At 55.2% G+C, this 19676-nt stretch overlaps 1 protein-coding gene across 7 annotated transcripts in view; it reads left to right on the top strand.

The window, feature by feature from the left end:
* Positions 1-19676, top strand: part of SH3PXD2A (SH3 and PX domains 2A) — a 232944-nt gene that overhangs the window by 153596 nt on the left and 59672 nt on the right. For 6 of the 7 annotated variants that reach the window (XM_034663218.1, XM_034663217.1, XM_034663219.1 and 3 more), the window contains one exon: positions 15562-15606. The exons of the other annotated variant lie outside the window; for it this stretch is intronic. In XM_034663218.1, coding sequence (XP_034519109.1) covers positions 15562-15606 — 45 coding nt within the window. The remainder of the gene's footprint in view (positions 1-15561; positions 15607-19676) is intronic. 7 annotated transcript variants of the gene reach the window in all.

The following is a 19676-nucleotide window of genomic DNA, read 5'->3' as shown; positions in this document are numbered from 1 at the left end:
TGCTGTCCCGCCCCAGGCTCTACCCTCTTCTGCCTGCCCACCTCCCAACATGCCCCCCGCCCCCCCACTCTGTCATACCGCTCACCTTCCGTTCCTGAAACACAAGCTCGTTCTCTCCATGCAGCCCGTGCACTTGCCATTCTCTGATCTTTTCACACAGCTGCCCCCTCTTAACATGTCAGCTTAATTGTCACCTCAGAGAAGCCCCATTTCTCCAGTGTTTAGCTGCCTCCTCCCCTCACTGTGCGCATCACTGACCACACTCTATCTTGTGGGTGTTCTTGGGTATGATCCGTGCCCCACCACCTTGAGAGGGAAGACTTTGCTGCAGGAGTCCCCTCGTGCTGGCTGCATGAGCAAGTGGGTCAAGGAGCTCACACGTGCATGGATGAGACTGCAGGTCAGGACAGAGAGCTCCCTGCAGCCTCAAATCGGGGGACATTCTCTGGGAAGAGGAGCAATTTTGCTGGTTGGGGCCAGAGAACAGGTGACTTTGGTGATCAAGGGACAGCATTTGGGCAAAGGTGGGACAGCAGGACCGAGCATGGCTTGTTTGGAGACCAGAGACTTCAGCTGACCTTACCGAGCACCAGCGGCTGTAGGCCAGGTACTGTGTTGGGTGTTGTGGTTACAGGGATGGGTCTTTCTGTCCTCAAGGAGTTTGCAGTCTGCTAGGGTGATGAACTGTATATATTATAAGAATGTCCTGTTAGAGGGAAGCAAGGAAGTGACATGGCTACCTGAGGAAGAGTTGTCCGGGCCAAAGGCATAAACAGTGCAAAGGCCCTGGGGTGGGAGCATGCTGGCCTGCTCAAGGCATGGCAGGGAGGTTTGTGCCTGGGGTGGAGAACAGTGGAGGGAAAGGTGGTAGGAAGTGAGAGCAGAGAGGTAGCTGGGGGTGGGGGAAGCAGCACAGAACCCCAGCTCTACCATGTAGGGCTTTGCAGACCATTTCAAGGGTTTTGACTTTCACTGTGAGATGAAGAGCCACTAAGGGATTCGGGGGGGGGGGGCATGATCTGACTTAGATCTCAGAAAGATTCTTCTGACTGGTGAGTGGAGGTGGACCAGGAGAGGAGATAGGTGAGAGGTCATGAGAATTCCAGCAGCAATGGAGGGCGAGCTGCCGTCAGCATTGCTGGGTTTCAATGATTGGGTGCAAGCTGAGAGCAGTTCCTGTGGGTGCTGGGGAGCGGCATTCAGCCCCGCTTGCCAATCATGTGACCTTGGGCAGACCCCTCCAGCTGAGCTCAGCTGCCTCACTCTTCTGTTGTATTGGTCGGGGTTCAACTAGAGAAACAGAACCAGGGGGAGCTATGCATCAAGAGATTTCTTACAAGGAATTGGCTTACACGATGGTGAGGGCTGGCTTTGCAAGTCCAAGGTCCGAGGGGAGGCCAACTGCATGGTCTGCAGGTGAAATTTCCTACCCCGTGAAGCCTCAGCGCTGCCCTCCAGTCCTTAGAGCTGATCGACTCAGCACCCACCCCCTGCGAAGTAGCTAGGATAATCTCACTCAAAATAAACTAATTATGGACTTTGTCACATTTGCAGAATACCTTCCGCAGCAACACCTAGAGTAGTGAGTGGTGCGGTAACTGGGAACTGTAGCCTAGCCAGGCTGACACCTGAAACACCAGTAAAATGGAGCTGTCAGAGCAGCTGCCTGCTGCCAAGTGCAGAGGGTCCCAGGAGGTGAGGCAGTGAGGGGGCTTCGGAACTGGTGGTCGGGAGGCCCTGTTGCCAGTCGTGCTGCTTCCTCGACAAGCTGAGAGGGGGCTGAAGCAGGCTCCCCAGAGCGGTGGGTGCCCTTCAGACCTGAAGACCCAAGGCCCGTGCTCTCACTTCGGGAAGCTGCTCTTCTCCCCAGTCCGGCTGTGGAGTTCCGAGTTTCGCCGCCAGGGGGGGGCAGGCGGCCACGGATTTCCTCTTGCGGTTTCCTCTTGGCCCCGGCTTGTTGCCAGGCAGAGGGCCCGATGCCCCATCCCATCCAGCAGTCTGTGAGGAGCTGCGGCTCGTTTAAACGCAAATGAGGTTACTCAAGAGTGTTGCAAGTTTGTTCTTTTGGGCAAGTGTTGATGTTCCTCCTGAAATCCTGTTTACTTTATACTTTTCCTTGGAAAATTGGTGAGTTCAGTCTGACTTCCATTTTACTGACCATAAAATCTGCATTACTGGACGGAGTTAATGAGATCTGCGTTCTGTGATGGGCACAGAAGCATGTTGCTTGAAGATAAGATTTCAGGTTTTGGCGTCAGATGGACAGGGTTGGAAGCCCAGCTCTACTGTGTGTTTGCTCTGTGACTGGCAGGTTGACTAACCTCTGACCCTCATGCCCCCTTATGGAAAATGCAGGTAAAAATAGTATCTGTCTCATTAAATGTAAGGATCTGGCACAGAGCGAGTTCCCAATGATAGCCGCTGCCACTGTTACAGTTTCAGTATTGATAGATTCTGGAAGGAGGGGAGAAGTTGGTCTTACCTTTGGTCCATGAGTTTAAAGACCCGCTTGAAGCATTTATTTTCATTTTCCAAGCCCAAGGCCTGTCTCAGAGGAGATAGAAGCTAGACCCAGCCAGTGCGGAGTCGTTCGTAGAGTTAAGGACCCAGATTCTGGAGCCAGAGTGCTTGGTTTCCTGTCCCAGCCTTGCCAGCTGTGTGGTCTTAGGCGAGTCCTTAACTTCCTTGCCTCAGTTTCCTTGTCTGTGAAATGGGAATGATGATTCATCAGGTTGTTTGAGGCTTGAATACGAGTTACTACCTATGAAATGTTAACTCCAGTACCCTGCCTGGCACAGTAAATGCTCGCTAAGGGTTAAGCCATTTTTATTATGAATAGGAGGCAGTCCCATAGGTATCCAGCTCTCAAGCAGGAGAGATCCCTGGCTTTGCTATTTGCCCTCCTCCAAGAAGCAAGCCCTCTCAATCAGACAGGAGAAGGTAGAGTGTGGATTTGCTTAAAGCCCATAAGTACCGGCTACTATAAAAAGTTTGTCTACCCTCCTCCTGTAGAGGAAGCCCTTAAGAGAGGGGCTCCGCCTATCCCAGGTGGGAGTGGGCAGAGCTGGTCTCCTGCTGGTCACACTGCCACCAGGCCATGGAGCTAGGCAGAGGTGTGAGTGGGGCCATTACAATGCAGAGAAAGTGGGTCTTTAGGGCCTCTGCGGCTGTCCTCCCCCAAGATGAAGGCCCCCGTAGGGCAAAGAGCAGAGCCAGGCCCTATCCTGGCCCCAGGCCTGACCTGTTCACCATCCACAGGAGGAGGGGGACAGAGACACAGCAGACAGCAGCCACTTTCACTCTCCTCCAGAGGGCAGCTCTCCTTGAGGCTCTCATTTCTCTTAAGTGATTGCTATCCCTGGCCCCATAGAGCTCCCGGTTCAACTGAAGAAAGCAGGATATTGTCAGGGACTCATTAACGAATGCAAGACAGGATAGGTTGCGATCTCCAAGCTGTGGGAGTCAACCAGAAGGAGACAGGGCTAGGCAAGATGGGGGAGGCTGGGGATGAGCAGAGGGGTGGGCAGCTGCCCGGTGGGAGGGCCAGGCGTGAGCGAGGACTCAGAGGCTGAAATCAGGGTGAGGAATTTGACGTAAGGAGAGGTGTTCAGCCCGGTGGGAGTGGAGAGAGCTCTGGGCTCAGAGGGGATGACAAGGGGTGAGTCTGGAAAGGGAGCTTTGGAGACGATAGATCAGCAAGACTTTTCAAAGCAATTTCCAAGGCTTTCTTGTCTACCCGAGCCACCCATCCTCAGTGAGAAAGGCCCCGGCTGCTTGGCAAACACGGCCAAGACATTCCTGGCACCCTCCAATGGCCCGTTCCAAGAGTGAATGTGTCTCGTGAAGGCATTGCCTTCTGGCACATCTCACCGGGGCTGGCGTTTTTAAACAATTCTTATTTTCGTGGCTTTGGGTCCTCAGCCTAATGTCACCCCCGAAGTTCAAAGCCAACTAATTGGAAATGAAAGGAGGCTGATTGATCTGGCAGCTCCGCAGGCAGCCCATGTGGCAGTGATGGGATGGAGAGAGGGAGCACGCTGCTCACGTGTGTGTCTCCGCTTCCCTTCCCCCCGCCGAAGGCCGCATGGACCCACTGCCCTACTGGCCTGGACTCGGACCCCAGGTAGGCAGGCAGGCCAAGGGCTCCTGGCATCCCCTGCCCCCCACCCCCCAGCTAGCCTGGCCGCCCTTGGCCCTGTGTGCTTAGCCTCTCTCCGCTCCTCGCTGCTGTCTCCCAGCTTCCTCTGCTGGGATAATAGGAAGATGGTCCTGAATTGAACAGCAAGTAAAAGGCTGGAGGTGCTCTCAGCCTGCTCACTGAAGTACAAGTTCCCAGCCCCTGCCCAGACCTGCTGAATCAGCCTTTCTGCGGGTGGGGCCTGGGAATTCATGTTGATGGGCTCTCCAGGGATTCTGAGATCAAGCCAGGGTTGAATCTGAAATGGGTCATCCTTGTGGGTTGATGGTGGTATTCGGGGCAGACAGGCAGTGAGGCTGCCCGAGGACCGGCACTCTCGTGAAGTGCGGGGATTGGCGGGGCTGGCCCTGAGGGTCACTCAGCTGTCTCCCAAGTGGGGGAAAGGATGGGCGACCAAGGGGAAGGGGGACCTGTGGGAGGACAGAGCACTGGCCCAGCAGTCTGGGCTTGGACAACGGCCCGGGAGCCTGCCCCAGCACTGGCCTCCCTCCTGGCCTCATAGGAGGCAGTGACAAGACTCCGTCTGTCTTTTCTTTCCACAAGGTTGTCTTCTTGGGGGTGGGAATCACCCACGTTGTGGTCCAGCAAAGAAATGCTTCCCACCGCAGCCCTCGGCCAGAAAATAATGTGTTCCTCACTTCAGCTTTTTGGTTTATAGGCATGTGACAGAAGAGGCAGCATTTCCAGTAATGATGAAGCCAGTGGAAAAACAAAGATTTGGGGGAAATGTGCATTACTTATTGTTTTAGCACCTTTTTCTGATCTTGGGTTACTTTGTTTAGAAACAGAAATGTGGCATGTGTGACTTAGTTGGCTCACGGCCTTTTTATATAATTGGTCAGTTCTGAAATGTGAAGGCAAAGAAAAATTTTCCAAAGTTTCAGTAAAAATTAGACATTTGCAGGGGGGAAAAAAAAGCGTTTTTCCCTGACTCTTTCTGCTTTGCCCCCTGGATCTTGTCATTGCCACACGTGACCCAGGCAGCTGGGACGAAGATGTTTTTGTTACGGTTAGAACTGGAGTCTTGTACAGGAAACTGGACCATGTCAAGGTCCCTTCACGTCCCCGTGCTCAGAAGGAAGAGCCGTCACCTCCGGGCAATCCTTCCCCCGATGCTGCTTTTGGTTAACGGGTGCAGTGTTGGAGGAAACCCCACGGGAATGTGGGGGCTGCCTCTCCCCTTGTGTTGGATCCGGATCAGGGTTGGGTGCGTAAGTGACCCCGGCAGGAGGGTGAGGTCCTTATAAAGCTGTAGATGATGGACTGGGGACTAGAGGCCAAACAAAGACTCTCTTTGTACGTTGGCAGTGGCCCCCTGGGGGAAACGGAACAAACATGCCGACTCGAGGCAGATCCTTCAGGACGGGACAAGTTCTTGTGGTCTGTCAGCTCCCTGCCCTGCACGGTCCCTCCCTGGAGCCCCGTGGTGCCAAGAGCCCTCCACCACGTCTCACTCGTATTTGACCACAGGGTTGTGCTGAAGAGGGCCCTTTCCTCAGCTTCACTGATGACCTTGGTTGCTCTCTCTGCTCTGAGTATAAGCTTCGTGGACACTGTGGCAGCTCTCCCCCGGGACAAGCAAGGGCAGCAGGGTGGGGGGGTTGCCCTTAGAGGCCGAATCAATAGGAAGCCGGTTTCGGAAGGGATGCTGGTCCTAGACTCCCCTTCTGGGAGGAGCTGGTGCCTGCCAGACCTGTAGCTGACCTCACTGGCTCTGCCGTGGCCGCCTCATGGAGTTCTCCAGCGAACATCCGCGCACCCCCTCCGCCAGGCCCTGCCGTGGAAGCAGTGGGGTACCAAGGTGGGTAGGATGAGGTCCCTGTCCTCAGGACTGTCAGTTGGGTGGAGGAGATAGGAAAGTCAACAGCAGTTACAATACAACGTCCAAGTGCATTGGTGGGGGTGGGGCCGAGCGCAAGGGAGCCCGCCGGTGGGAGGCACACAGCCCTGCCTGGGGGTGCCGAGCAAGGCTTTCTACCCCGGTTCACTGAGGTTTTTAAATGAGTCAGCCTGGAAAAGAGGGAGAGCGGCCATACAGAGGACATCTGGCCAGTCTCAGCGTTCGCGGTGCCACGTCTTCTACACTGGGCTGAGGCTCGTCCTCCATATCCCCGCAGTAACTAGTGGGTGGCGCGAAGTCAGAGACCCTGTCACGGATGGCCACTCGCTCGCTCATACCGTTGAAGCTTAAAAAGTTCTAATTATAAAATTAATCCATGTGCCTGGGCTGGAGAGAACTCATCCCACGGGCCACCTCTGACCCTTTCCTTACCATCAGGAGGCCTCTGGCTTCCAGCTGTCTCCTGGGGACACCTGTCCTTGCCTGTAAGCGGAGCATGCAATTCCAGGGCCATGCTCGCCCTAGCCAGGTGCCCAGCACCTAGAGCTGCTCATTGTCTGATTAATAGACTGATCTGTGTTGGAGAAGGACTCTCCAGCCAGGGAGTCTCCGCAGTGGTTGATGATTGACCATCATTGACAGGACAGAGGAAGAAGCAGGCCTTTCATATTGCAGTTGAAGACCATTTTCCCACCCTTCTGTGATGAGCCAGGACAGGGCCCTCAGGGCACCAGTCTCCCTCCTGGCTTCTCCTGGTGGGGAGAGAAGCCCAGCATTAGCCAGAGACCCCGAGCTCTGGTGCCAAAGGGTTAACTCGGTGCTCCCCAGAGAGCTCACACACTCCTGACCCTCCGCTGTCCTCCAGGCCCTCCCAGTTGTGCCTTCTGGGAATAGCTCGGTCACGTGTGAACCAGATGTGGGGATTTCCCAAGCAGTGATGTGCGCAGGCAGGCTCACAGACACACACAGACACGCACGCACATACGCACACTAACACTGCTCGGTTTACGTGGCATCTGAGCGCTTGGGGGATTGGTCCCGACCCATGCAGAGCAAGAGAGGGATAGGGATGCGGAGAGGCCCAGGGGTTGTGGGCACACACCATGGGGGGCTGCTCCCAGCGGTGCTGAGCCCTGCTCCCAGCAGACATTATAGATAAGCCCGTTCTTGCTCAGTCTCCCATATCCTGCAACATCCATCTTGCCGTAGACCGTATTGGTTATGGATACATTTTTTAAATAATCTCTTTGAAGGGTTTTACAGCAGATGCTGGACCAGAGCCTTCCAGGGATGTTCTGCTCGGCCTGTGGGGGGGGTGCCTTTCCGTGAGCCTGTCTGCCCAGCACAAGCGAGGCTCAGGGTCTTATCCTGGCCTGAGAAGGCCTGTATGTGGCTCAAGGGGCAAAACTTGGACTAGAGAATATGCAGGGCCTGGGGTGCCAAGAGGACCCCAGGGCAGTGGGGTAAGCTGGGCCTCAGTTTCCCCACAAGGCCCTTGGGACAGAGTGTAATGAGTATGCATCCTTCCATCAGCCACTGAAGATTTATTGCACACCACCTCCTATGTTCGGGTGCTGTGAGGGTGCTGGCAGGGTTAAGAGTCTGAAGGAACTTCAGATCTGATTGGAGAGACTCAACAAATTTTGATTAAGCACCTACTATGTGCCATTGACTTGCTAGGACTCCAGCGCTAGCCAGCACTGGAGCCAGCTGGCACGGTCACTGAACAATACAGAGATCCTGCCCAGGGCAAGATGAGCGAGGCCTGTAGACCTTGGAAAGCAGGTCAGTCTCAGCCTCAGTTCAGGAGTGAACTCTGTCCCTAGCCGCTGCCCCCTCAGCCCCACCCACGTCCTGTTCCAGTTGATAGCAGTGTCCAGCCAGATACCAGCTGAGGCATTGTGAGTCCTGCCCCAGGGGAGGGTCTCATCACAGATGTGAGGCCTTTGGGACTCGTCCCTGCTTCGTCACCCGCCCCCAGGCCCCACCTGAGGCAGCCTGCTGTGCTGGCCTCCGCCTGCCCTCCGGTTGGGTCTGGGCAGCCCTCGGGAAGTGAGGGTGCGCTTGAGGTTCCAGGCAAGTGGGTGAGGGAGCCACACTGCCTCCCTCCCAGACCCCTATGACCCCTGACACAGACAGGAGCGCCTGGGCCCCAAGCTTGGAGACAGATGGTAGAGAGTCAGTTTGTCATAGCCAGGGCGCCCTGCTGTGCACGCCCTAGATGGTCATTCAATTACTGGCAGTTGATTCGCTGATAATCGGATCGCAAGAGTCCAGTCTGGAGAAAACAAGACACTGCACTTTTTGTAGCCCTGGGATGGGAATGTTGGTCCTGGGTCCATTGTTCTTGATCTCCATGACTCACTCGATCATGGAGACTGAGCCAGGGAGACAGACGGACCACAGGATGGGGGCCTGGGGGGCTGGGGACCTGGGGACCCAGCAGCTCCTCACCTCATCCAGCTTCGCTGGCCCCTGTTTCTGCTGCTGCCTCATCCTCACAGATCCTGGCTTCGGCTGGGGGAGCTGGAGGGTGGGGGAATGGGAGGGGGATATCCCAGTAAGTGGGAGAGGACCACCAAGGCAGACCACCCCAGGGAGTGGGGAGGTGGCTGGGATCCTGGAACTCGGAACAGTGTTGTTTGTCTCTTTTCCGCACACCACCGCCCCAGCGTGGGGCGAGGTGAGAACCTGAGAACTGAGAGCGAGACCCAGCCCAAGGGGCTGAGGTGGGGTCAGGCAGCAGCTGCTGGGAGTGGGGCTCGGAACCCCACTGGCCTCCCCACCCGGCACCCCTCTGTCCACCTACGGCTCTTCTGACTAACCACAACACCTGTCTTTAACCGGGATGCGTTAGGTCTTTTCAACAGCAGATCTGCCTGCCACCCTCTGGCAGGGCAGCCCCTTCTGGGCAGCCGCAAAGCTCCCGGAGGCATCCATGGCCCCTCTGCCCACACCCATTGGTACTGGGCTATCTTGGCCGCCCCGGCCGTGGCCTAGATGGGCGCCCTCGGACCCAGTCCCTGAGGAACTATGGAAGGGCTCCAGGCACAGCCCCAGCCCCCACCCCACCCCATTCCCCACCTGAGCAGGGAAACTGACTGTTCTCTGACTGCACAGCTCGGTGGCCCAAGGGTCAGTAGTACATTCCTGCCCGGGGTTGGGCTGCCCCCACGCAGACTCTGGATTCCGGGAAAGGCAGCTCCTGGGGAAGGAGGCAGACCCCTTCTTATTGAAAGCAAAATGAGTAGGAACATGGCTGCATGTACAAAGGGAAGCCCAACAGAAATAATGAGCCTCCCTTGGGCAATGGCAGGGGAGAATCCAGAGAATGAAGTCCCCTATTTTAGGCCCCTTTGTTCCCAATTCCCAGCCAGCCGGCCTGCCTGGGCTCAAGTCTGGCTCAAGTCTTACTGTTGGGCCTCGGGAAGAGCCTCACCTTGTGCATCTGTAAAATACAGATTGTTATAAGCATTAAACTAGCGCTCAGAAAATGTTCAACGCAGCGCCTAGCATGAGTGTTAGAAAGTAGGAAGTGGTATAATTTTTCTAGCCCCAGCCTTGCCACTCCCTTGCTGTGTGATCTTAGGCAAATTTCTTGCCCTCTCTGGTCCTGAGTCCCCACATGCTCCTTCTAGCCTTTGGGATACCCCCAAGAAGCCAGAGATGTTGGTGGGGACGGGACCTGGCGACAGAAAATGGCCGGTCTTCCCACTTAGGATTTGCCTTCTGTCTTCAAGATGATACACATCAGAAATCCAGCCCTACTCAATTTATTCTTGAGTACTTCTATTTATTCACCTCAGAGTTCTGTGGCCCTGAAACCTCAGGCCCTAGGCAGGACCAGCTACATAATTATGGGGCCTCTTGTTCATAAATGATTCAAGATTTCAGATGAGGGACAGAAGAGCATTAAACTGAGCGCATGGCCCTTCTCTGCGTGGGGCCTTGTGGGGACAGCCTGGGTCACATGCACCTGAAGCAAGCCCCGCTTTGGAGGCTGTGAGAGTAGGAGGCAGGGCCAGTGGTCTGAGCTGCCACATTAACCCCTCACTCCTGCAATCCAGGAGTATGATTTTTGTTTCATGCCCTCAATATTTCTGATGAGCTGGAGGCTGCCGCTCACTCTGGATCAGGTGCGTGGAGTTGACTGTGAGTGGGAGCGCGCACACCTCACCATCGTTCACGCTACCCAGCTCGCACCCATGTGGCTTCGGATTGGAATCCATGTTTGAATTATTGCTTGTTTTCTTTCTTAGCCATTTTAATTCGTGCCATGCTTTTTCCGGACCTATTTGCAGCCCCCTCAAGTGAATATATCACGTAGACCAAACTCTGACTTCTTTGTAAAGGAGCTATTCTTTGCGAAGGACTGTTAGCCCTGGAGGGCTGCTCTAAAGATCGGAGCTCCTTCACGCCTGTGACAGGGGCCGCGCTCCACTCTGGCCAAGCCAGCCCCTCCTGCTACAGCCGGTAACTGGCAGAGCGATCAGCGCCCGCGCAGCTCGCAGCCCCTAGTTCACCAATGGCCTGAAAGCAGAGGCTGCGTTTCCCCGTGGCTTAGTGAAAAAAGGAAAAGAAACGCGGAACCTATAGGAAACCCAAGAAATCCAGCCCTGGGCAAAGTTTAGTTGTATCAAGGGGGAGGAAAGACTAGGCTCCAGCAGCTCTCCAGAACCCCGTTCCACGCTGCAGCGAAGGAAGGACAATAGAATTCCCAAGGAGGGGGAGGTCTTGAGGGCTCAAGGACATTGAGATCTGGAAAAATGGAAGGATGCGGAGAAGACGGGGGTGTTCATTCCATTCGGGGCCCCTGGCAGGGTCCCTGCTTCTCCTCCCCTCCCAGCCGACCCCCCCGCCCCCGCCCCGGGCTTGGGCTGTGGAGGTCGGTGAGGTGAGTGACCCTGCCCTGGTCTCCTGAGCTCTTGCTTGGCTTTCGTTCTCCGAGGAGTTTGTGCTGCTGGCTGTTCTCCTGTCTCTCCCACCTGGGCTCGCAGCCCACTCTGGATTTATTAGTTTGAATGGGTGGGACCTGCTTTACACCAGGGAAGGATTCCTGGAAGCATGGTTTGAGACTAGATTTGGGCAAATCGAACCCACTTTTCACTGCTCTGGAGTTACTCAAGGTTAAAAGAAACCATATTGGGAATCAGTCCCTTTGTGAACTTCGCTCTGTCCAGGTGTGTTTTTACGTAGTACTTGGGTGTCTCTTGTTTGGGGGTTCCTTCAAGTCAGGGGCACCTGTGCGACTGTTCTGTGATTTCTCATAATCACCTGGACCTGACAAGAAGCAGGTTCAGCATCTCAGAAGTATCCTCGGTCACCATATTTGGCCAGGAGCTGCAGGCACCTGGTTTTCTCAGGGCCTGGATTCTGGCTCATCTCTCTGTGGGGGGGATGGGAGTGCTGTGGGAAGGCCTGGGAAGGCCAAGAGAGGGGCCTTGTCTCCACGCCTCCTGCCTCCCCGCACACACTGTTGCAGTCACCAGCTTGTCCCCATCACCCACTCCCTCTCTCTGTCCCAGGGGCCTCGTTCCTCCCCCTCCAAAACCTTCCACAGGCATTAGGCCATTGCACTCCTACAAAGAAGAGGAGGTAAGTATTTTTATCCCCATTGTACGGAAGAAAAGAGGCCCAGAGAAAGGGCTAAATGCCCCAGGATCAGGCAGCTGAGTGGTAGGGTAAGCAAAAGAGGCAAAATTTTAAAAGAATTCTTGCCTCAGTTCTCTGCCCTCTGTGCCTCTTGAATTAATTGCTTTTTTTTTTCACTTGAGTTTCCATATATTGAGCATGTGTTTAAGTGGTTTTCCCTGGAAAGAAAGGTGGTCTATTTCTCTAGAAAGATTCATTACAGCCGTGGAGCACTCGCATTATGAAGACTAGCAGTTCTCTGCTGGGAGACTTAGAACATCACACAGGGCCTTGGCTGTTGCTAGGTGCAGATGCTTGATTTTAGGGACATCAGCATGGAGGCTCAGAGAAGTCGAGCCACTTGCCCCAGGTCACAGAGCTGGTTTTCAGCCAAACCAGTTGTGCAGATTCCATCTGGCGCCCCTCACTTTCCACTGCCCCGACCCTGCTCTGTAGGGCCCTTGGTTATGTCACCAGGAGTGGGGGGTGGGGGAGACAGTGGGAGGGCAGGAAGCGGTTGGTTTGTGTCGGTCACAGCTGCTCACTTGGCTATGCCTGCTCCTTGCTCCCTCATCCCGTCCCTCTGTCTCTGCTTTCCCAGCCCGCAGCCAGCAGTCTTGTCTGCCTCCTGGCTGGAGGGCCAGGGTTTGTGAGCCAGTGTCTCTCCTCTGTTCATTGTAAGGATGCTGGGGAGGGGGGTGGCCTTCCCACCCTAGGAGAGGGCTTGCTCGGGTGGGCTGGAGACAAGGCACTCCAAAGTGAAGAGAGATTTGGGGTGGGAGCAGCGGAACTGGATTAATTCTGCAGATCCAGGAGACTGGGAAATAAATCATGTTTTTAAAAAGACAGGCTCGTTTCTGGTCCACTTCCCATTTTCCTTTGGAGAGTGAAGGGAAGGCCTGCTTATGGGGGGTGCAGGGGTGGGCATGAGCTTGGGTTGTTCCACACTTAGCAGTGGGGCTCAGTTTCCAGAGGCTGGGGGATTTTTTTCCTGTCCTGCCTGCCCAAATGCCCAAACTCCAAGGGCCTGGAAGGCCATCAGACCCTTCAAGGTGACTATTGAGAAAATCATCCGAGCAGCATAGACCTTGTGAACATTTAGTCTAGGTTGGGCCAAGAGTCCCCACTTTGCTCTCGAGGATTTGGGGGTATCCCCGCATTGAGGAAGACAGCAGCTCCCCCTCTCTGACAGCCCCCATCTTCTAGCATGGGTGTTGGCAAACTACTGCCCATTGGCCAAGCCCAGCCCACCATGTAGTTTTGTAAATTAAGTTTTATTGGCACACAGCCCACTCACTCTTCTACAGATTATCAGGGGCTGCTTTTGCACTGTAACAGCAAAGGTAAGTAGTCTTGAAAGAGACCACATGGCCTCCAAAGCCTAAAATAGCAACTCTGGCCCTTTACAGGAAAAGTTTGTTAACCCCTATTTCAGCAGAACAAGTCTTCCTCGGTTCTCCAGGCCTGAGCCAAATAATTTCTCTTGGCTCACTGAAAGAGGTTAGCATTTCCCAAAAGTTTTCCTTCTGAAGAACCCAAGAGAAACCAAAATGGAAGATGTACAAAGTAACCAAGCCAGCAGAGATGGATAGAGATGCGGACCCTCTTAGGTGTGCTGGCATCGGGCTGAGTGGGGCCAGATGGGAGAGCTGGGGTGGGCCTGGCACTAGGCCTGTCCAGGGTGCTTAGGATGGTCTTGCTGGGTGATGGCCTACTTGGCCACATTTGGGGTACAACAGCAGGGAGTTAGAGCCCCAGCTTCAAGCCTCAGAGGGCCTAAGTGTGTCTACCTTGTCTCAGCCCTACCAGGGCATGAGAGCTGGGCCAGCACAGCTCCTGCTGCCCAGGGAGGTTTCTGGCTGCGGGTCCTGGTGAGAGGATCCGGCCATAGGATGTTTGTTTCTGGGTGCAGTCTCCAGGGTCTCTCTACCCCCAGCTCCAGCTGACCTGGTGTTTGGGGGGTGTCTACAGGAAGGCATCTCTGGCTGCCAGCGTTTTCTTGGCACATCCAGTATCAAACGCTGCCAGGTTCTCAACCTTGCAGCTCTGGGAGGATGATTTTCCTGGTAGCCCAGGGTTGGTTTGAACAGAGCTCATGGGAGATGTTGCTGATGGCGGCTAACCATCATTGAGCACTGCCTATATACCAGGCACTATGCTGAGCACTTACTGCATATTACCTCGTTAATCCTCGTAGCTACCTAGAAAGTGGGTATTTCGTCTCATCTCCATTTTTACAAGTGAGGGAAGGGTTCAGGGAGGTTCAGTGAGTCCCTCATAAGGGAGCATCCACACAGACTCCAGGGACCTTGCTAAACCCCTCCGCCAGATCCCTTCTGCTGGTTACAGTGAGAGCTGGAAGGGCCAGGCTTCCCAGTTCTGCATGGGGAGCCAGCCAGCAACTGGTAGGTGACTTGCTGAGCAAGGGAGAATCAGGTGCTTTAAATGATGAGTGGCGTCCACTGGTCACCCAGAGTCTGTGGCCCCACACAAGATGGGCACGGTACTAGCTGTGTGACCTTGGGCAGGTTACTTAACCTCGCTGGTTCATTTTCCCCTTCTACAAAGTGGAGGAAGTACCTTATTGTAGGTTTGTTCTGAAAAGCAAATGACTTACCACATGTACGTGTTCAGCGCGATGTTTGGTGTATAGTAAATGCTACGTAAGCTTTTTCTGCCTTTACGTTATCTTTGCTATCTGTTATTGGGTCAGACAGCTTTTCTGGCCAGCACTGGGTGCCCCTCAGACTTGCATCTCAACGTTTCCTTCTTATTGTCCCCACTGCAGCCCACACTGTGCTCCGTTGGAGGCAATGAGAAATGCATCAGAGAAAGCACCCGCCAGGGCTGATCCCAGACCCAATTCTGTTTCTGGCTCTGCTAGTCTGTGCTTGTGGGAACTTGGTCTCCTCCCCTGTAAAATGGGGTGAAGAATGCAGACTCCCCCCTCAAGGGATTGTCGTAGGCAGTAAATGAGTCTCTGTCTACTGAAGGTAGACTGTCAGTGCTTATTACATGCTGACCCTCTGATATTCTAGAATTGTTCACCCCACTGATTAAGCTGAGAGCTGTCTGCCTCATCACATTATTATATCACATGTCACCATCGTACGTTCTTTTACGTTCTTTGACTTCACTCCTCCCTCTTGGCAGGAGGTCAACTTCTCACCTCATTTCACAGATGAGGAAACTGAGGCCCAGATCAGACATGAATGTCTGAGCCTGGGCCAGAGCCTTCATCTCTGATGGTCACTAAAGGTCCCCGTCCTTCTGTGTTGGAGTTGGGGTGTTTTAGAGAGTCCAGAATGACGCTTCCCTCCATTCTGCCCCAACCTGCCTTCCTCACTGGGTAGGGCTGGGGCTAGGGGTGGGCAAGACAGCAGAGCCCAGTGGTGCAGTGCCCCACGACTGGAGTCTGGCCTTGGGCTCGCCAGCCCTGTGTTTGAGGTTCCGGGTCCATGCTGCTGAGCCTGCTGGCCTGGTGAGGATCGTCAGAGCCACCAGGCCCTGTGGGGCCAGCCACCCACCCACACGGCCAGAGAAAGGTCCAGGCTGCTTTCTCCAGGCAGTGATAACCAATGGGCCCCATTCCAGGCAGGGATTGTGTAGGATTCTCTGTGCTCCAGAGGATTCCTGCGTTTCGGCAGACACCTCATTATCCCCATCCCCGCCGGCCGTGTCCCAGAGCCTCTGTAATCACTCCGGCCCACGCCCAGCAGCCAGCCCAGGGCCAGGAAATCACTCCCCTCCCCTCCCCCGCCTTCCGCCGCCAGCCCAAAGCGGTGCCTGCAGCCACTCGCCTGGTGGACCTCCTGCCTGCCTAACGGTTCTCTCTCCTCCTCTGATTCTCCTCTCTCTCCTGCTGCTGCTTGCTCTCGGGGGGACTTGGAAGTGTGGCTCTCCAGCTGGACTGAGTCTCCCAAGAAGGACGTGACAGGTACTGCCCTGAGTGCATGTGTGTGACCGTGTGTCCCGGGCACGCGCGTGTGGGAGCCGCCGGCCGCGTGCTTCCCTGGGATGGGTCGCGGCCCTCTGTTGGCACGCCAGCTGTCCTCTGGGCCCCCTCCTGCCCTTCCCTTGCTGTACTCACTGGCCTCCTTTCCACCCTCTCTAGGCCTCAGATCCAACCTCGGAGCCTTCGATGGGTGATGAGCACATAGTTCAGTGTGTAAACAAATACGGTCTGGACCCGGAGTGTGTGGGTTTGTCCCCGGCCCTGTCCTGGCTGTGTGAACTTAACCTCCCTGGGTGGTACGCTGCCACCTCCCGGGGAGCCCGCACGCAGAAAGCCCTCAGGTGATGGCGAGGCGACCATCGTCTTGTAGGATGACTCAGCTGGCCATCCCTGTGAGGTGGGCTGGCCAAAGACAGTCAGTCTCACTGAGGCAGAGAGCTGAAGTCTCAGACCCCCCCAGCCTGGTTTCCCATGGTCCTCACTGGGGAGCTGCATGCAGCAGGGCGGGGAATCCTGTGACCGATGTCGCTGCCTCTGTGCCCCAGAGCTTGGAGCTGCCTCTGCCCCAGTGGCCTTGCCGGGCTTTGGGCTGCCTGGTCCCCGATGGGCCTCAGGGACTCGGGCCTTTGCCTTGTGTCTGGGCAGAGCTAGACCAGGGGTCAGGGTCTTTCCTTTAGCCTCTGGTCTTACGGGACCAGGGTTCTCTGCTGCTACAGGGAGATGGTGGCATGCAGAGGGGTGGGATTTCCAGAAGGGGCTTCTAGGAGCCTCTCCATTTCTGAGAGTACTAAAACACAGACACACACACACCCCACCACCACCACCACCACCATCACCACCCATTTTGCCCAAACCTGAGAGCAGAGATTCAGGCTCAGGAGTTGGGGGACAAGGCAGAAGGGTCAGAGGTCACATGGGCTGGGCCAGCCCCTGCAGTCAGCCCAAGGCTCAGCCCTTCCCCACCACAGCTGTGCTCAGGGAATGGGAGGTGGATGTTCTGGGAGGGGGCCAGAGGAGAAAGGCAGCAGGCAGGAGGACCCTTTGCCTGTCCCAAGCTCCTTGCAGTCATCCTTCTGGTGTTGTCTGTGACGAGGGCCTGGGCCTGACTAATCACTGGGCTCCTGTCCCTTTTTCCCCTCTCCATGAGCCAGTGAGCCAGAGCCCACTTGGCCTACAACAATACATTTTATTCACGAAACGTATAGCCTGGCCGCCCAGGGGCCTATAGAGAAACCGGCAGGCCAAGTCCAGCCTGGGAGGAACCAGTTGTGAGGGGCTTGGAGGACCTTTGGTGGGATGCCAGGGTTTGGGGGGGTCACTGAGAACATGGGGAGCCTGGGGGGGCCACCACAGGGCTTGGCTTCTCAGGATAAGCCCAGCTGTTTGGAGTGAGAGGTTGAGGGGAAGCAGTGTGGGCTGGGGAAAACCAGCCAGACTAGGAGTTCAGAGCTGGATTCTTGGGCAAGCCGCCAGCTCTCTCTGGGCCTTAGTTTCCCCATCTGGAATGTCAAAGAGTGCATGAGACAGGAAACTCAGAGGTAAGGGGCTGATGTGGGGGATTCTTATAGATAAGAGGCCTGGGGCTGCTTAGCCTGGCATCCTCCCCTGAGTGGGCCCAGGGGGCTCTGATCGGGCTCTCCAGCTGGCAAGGATCCACTGCCTGCCAGGAGGTGAGGTTTGAGAGAATGTTTCACTTTTCCTGGCGCCTGTGGCCCTTGCCTTGAGCTGCCTGCTGGTTCTGAGGCTGCAGGGGAAGCTGAAGCCCTCCTGTTCCTCCCCAAATCTCCCATTTCCTGTTTGCTTTATAAACAGTGTCTACAGTTTACATAGGGCATTAACCCTGTCACCTAGTTCCATGCACAGAGCAACCCATTGAGGGTAGGTACTGGTACTGTACCTGTTTAAAATGAGGAAACTTAAAGCTCAGAGAGATTAAGTGTCACAGGGTCACAGAGGTTAAGGGTCACAGAGCCAGTAAGGGCAAAGCAGGACTGGACCTCAGACTGTCAGACTTGAATCTTCTGCTTTTGCATCATGAATCACAGGCAGCTGAGGCCAGTGCCCTGTGGCATCAGTCCTGGGGCAAGTACTCTTACCAGGGAGACTCTTGTCTAAAGCACACAGCTGACGGGGGCTCAGTGCCCCACCAACAAATCCAGCGGAGGCCAGGGGTGAACACCATGGCTGGAGTAAAATCAGGCAGCTCCTAGAGGGTCGGAGACAGTTGGGTAGAATTGGGGTTGGTGGAAGACAGGAAGGCATTCCAGGCAGGGGGGAACAGGTAAGGCAAAGGCTTGGAGGTAAGTCCCCACAAGGAACAGTGTGGTGGGCACATGCTGCCCTCAATACATATGTTGACTCATGAATGTGGCCTGGAACAGGGTGGTTATATGTCAGGGAACTTGGGGAACTCAGATGGTCAGAAAGACTGAGCTTGAATTTGGCCTTTATTCTGTAGGCAACAGGGACCCATTGAAGGTTTTGGAGCAGGGGACTGACTTGGCAGAAGCCTCATTTCGAAGTTTAAGTTGGCAGGCAGCATCAGGCCAGAGCCAGGGGTCCATCCAGGTGGTAGTTGGAGGAATGCAGGTGTGGGGAAGGGCTCCAGAAACCTCCAGACCCCCGCCAGGGGCTCTGAGTAACAAGGGGCCCATCCCTGGACAAGACTGTTAAAAAGTCCCCCTTCCAACCCTGGGGGGGCTCTCCTCTCTAGAAGGGGCACACCCCTTCTCTGTGCCTCTGTCAGACCCTTCCCATCTAAAGATGAGAGGCTTCATCCACTGCCCCTGCCCCTCCTCCTCCTTTGGGCTGACTCCGCCAGCCCCCAATTTTCCAGGCCTTGGCTGGGAGGGGATCCAGAGCAGCCTCTGTGGGATGACATCACCCACCGGCCCGCCTGCCGAGTGGTTTCTCATCTGGATACCTGCTCGCCGCACACGCCTGCCCGGGCAGTCCTGGGCAGGCGACATCCTGAGAGGCACATGCCGGAGAGAGGGAGCTGGGAGTCTGCATGTGCTGGGGGAGGGGAGAGCAGCCAGGAGGGCGGAGTGTCTGTGTGTCCATCTGTCCATCCCACAGCCTTTGGAGCAGCCTCCAAGAGGTGCCACCTCCTGTCTTCTGTGCTCTGGAATCCCTGGAGAACATTCTCTTTCCTACCTGTGTCCCAAAATGTCAGTCTTCAGAAAGCTTAGGCCAAATTTCCAAGGGGCTGGGGGGGCCAGGACGGTGGAGGTGGGATTTTTTCCCCTCTTTGAAATCTTGCCTCAGATTTCTTCGGCTTGCATTAAAGTAAGCTGAGGCCTCTCCACTGCCCAGCACCCCAGCTTGTCCTCTCTAGCAGCTTCTGGCCACAAACGCATCGCCCCTTGCTCTTCTGTGCCTCTGTTTCCCCATCTCCCCTTTCCCCCTTCCACAGTTGTCCAGTTTTCCTGAATGTTGGAGGTGAGGCCCTGCCTGCTTTAGCTCTAATGGCTCAAAACAAACCACGAAATCACTCCGATCATCTGTCTGCCCATTTGTTCATTTCCTTCATTCATTTTGCAAATACTAACCGAATGCCTACTACCTACTGGGCCCTGTGGTCTGCTCAACAGATGTAGCAACAGCCAACAAAGAACCCACACTCCAGTCTTTATCAAACACCAACTGTGTGCTGGGTGTGGGAAGATAGGGTGAGGAGACTCCCTCTGGGAACCAGGGATCAATGGCTCTCAGCAGGCGGCATATAGTAGAGAAGTTCAGAACACCAGCGACCCCCTGTCTGGTGGGTGTGGGTTCAAGTCCCAGCTGTGTGACCTTAGGAAAACTGCTTACCCTCATGAGCCTCAGTCCGCCTGTGTATAAAATGGGTCTGTAACAGAACCTACCACATAGGGTAGTTGTGAGGATCCACAAGACAGCAAAATGATGCAGTTGGGTGCTTGGCATCGTGTTGACCTTGAGTGAGCCCCTGAGGGTCTGCTGTTAATTGTCCGTATAATCTGGGCTCTTGGGATTTGGAAGCTCTCTAGCCCATGGGAACTCCTCTTTTCTGTTTGAGCCTGAGTTTTCCT

Source organism: Ailuropoda melanoleuca, chromosome 6, assembly GCF_002007445.2.
Source record: "Ailuropoda melanoleuca isolate Jingjing chromosome 6, ASM200744v2, whole genome shotgun sequence".
Classification (NCBI taxonomy): domain Eukaryota; kingdom Metazoa; phylum Chordata; class Mammalia; order Carnivora; family Ursidae; genus Ailuropoda; species Ailuropoda melanoleuca.
Note: the sequence above shows the minus strand (reverse complement) of the source record. Positions and strands in the feature narration are given on the sequence as shown.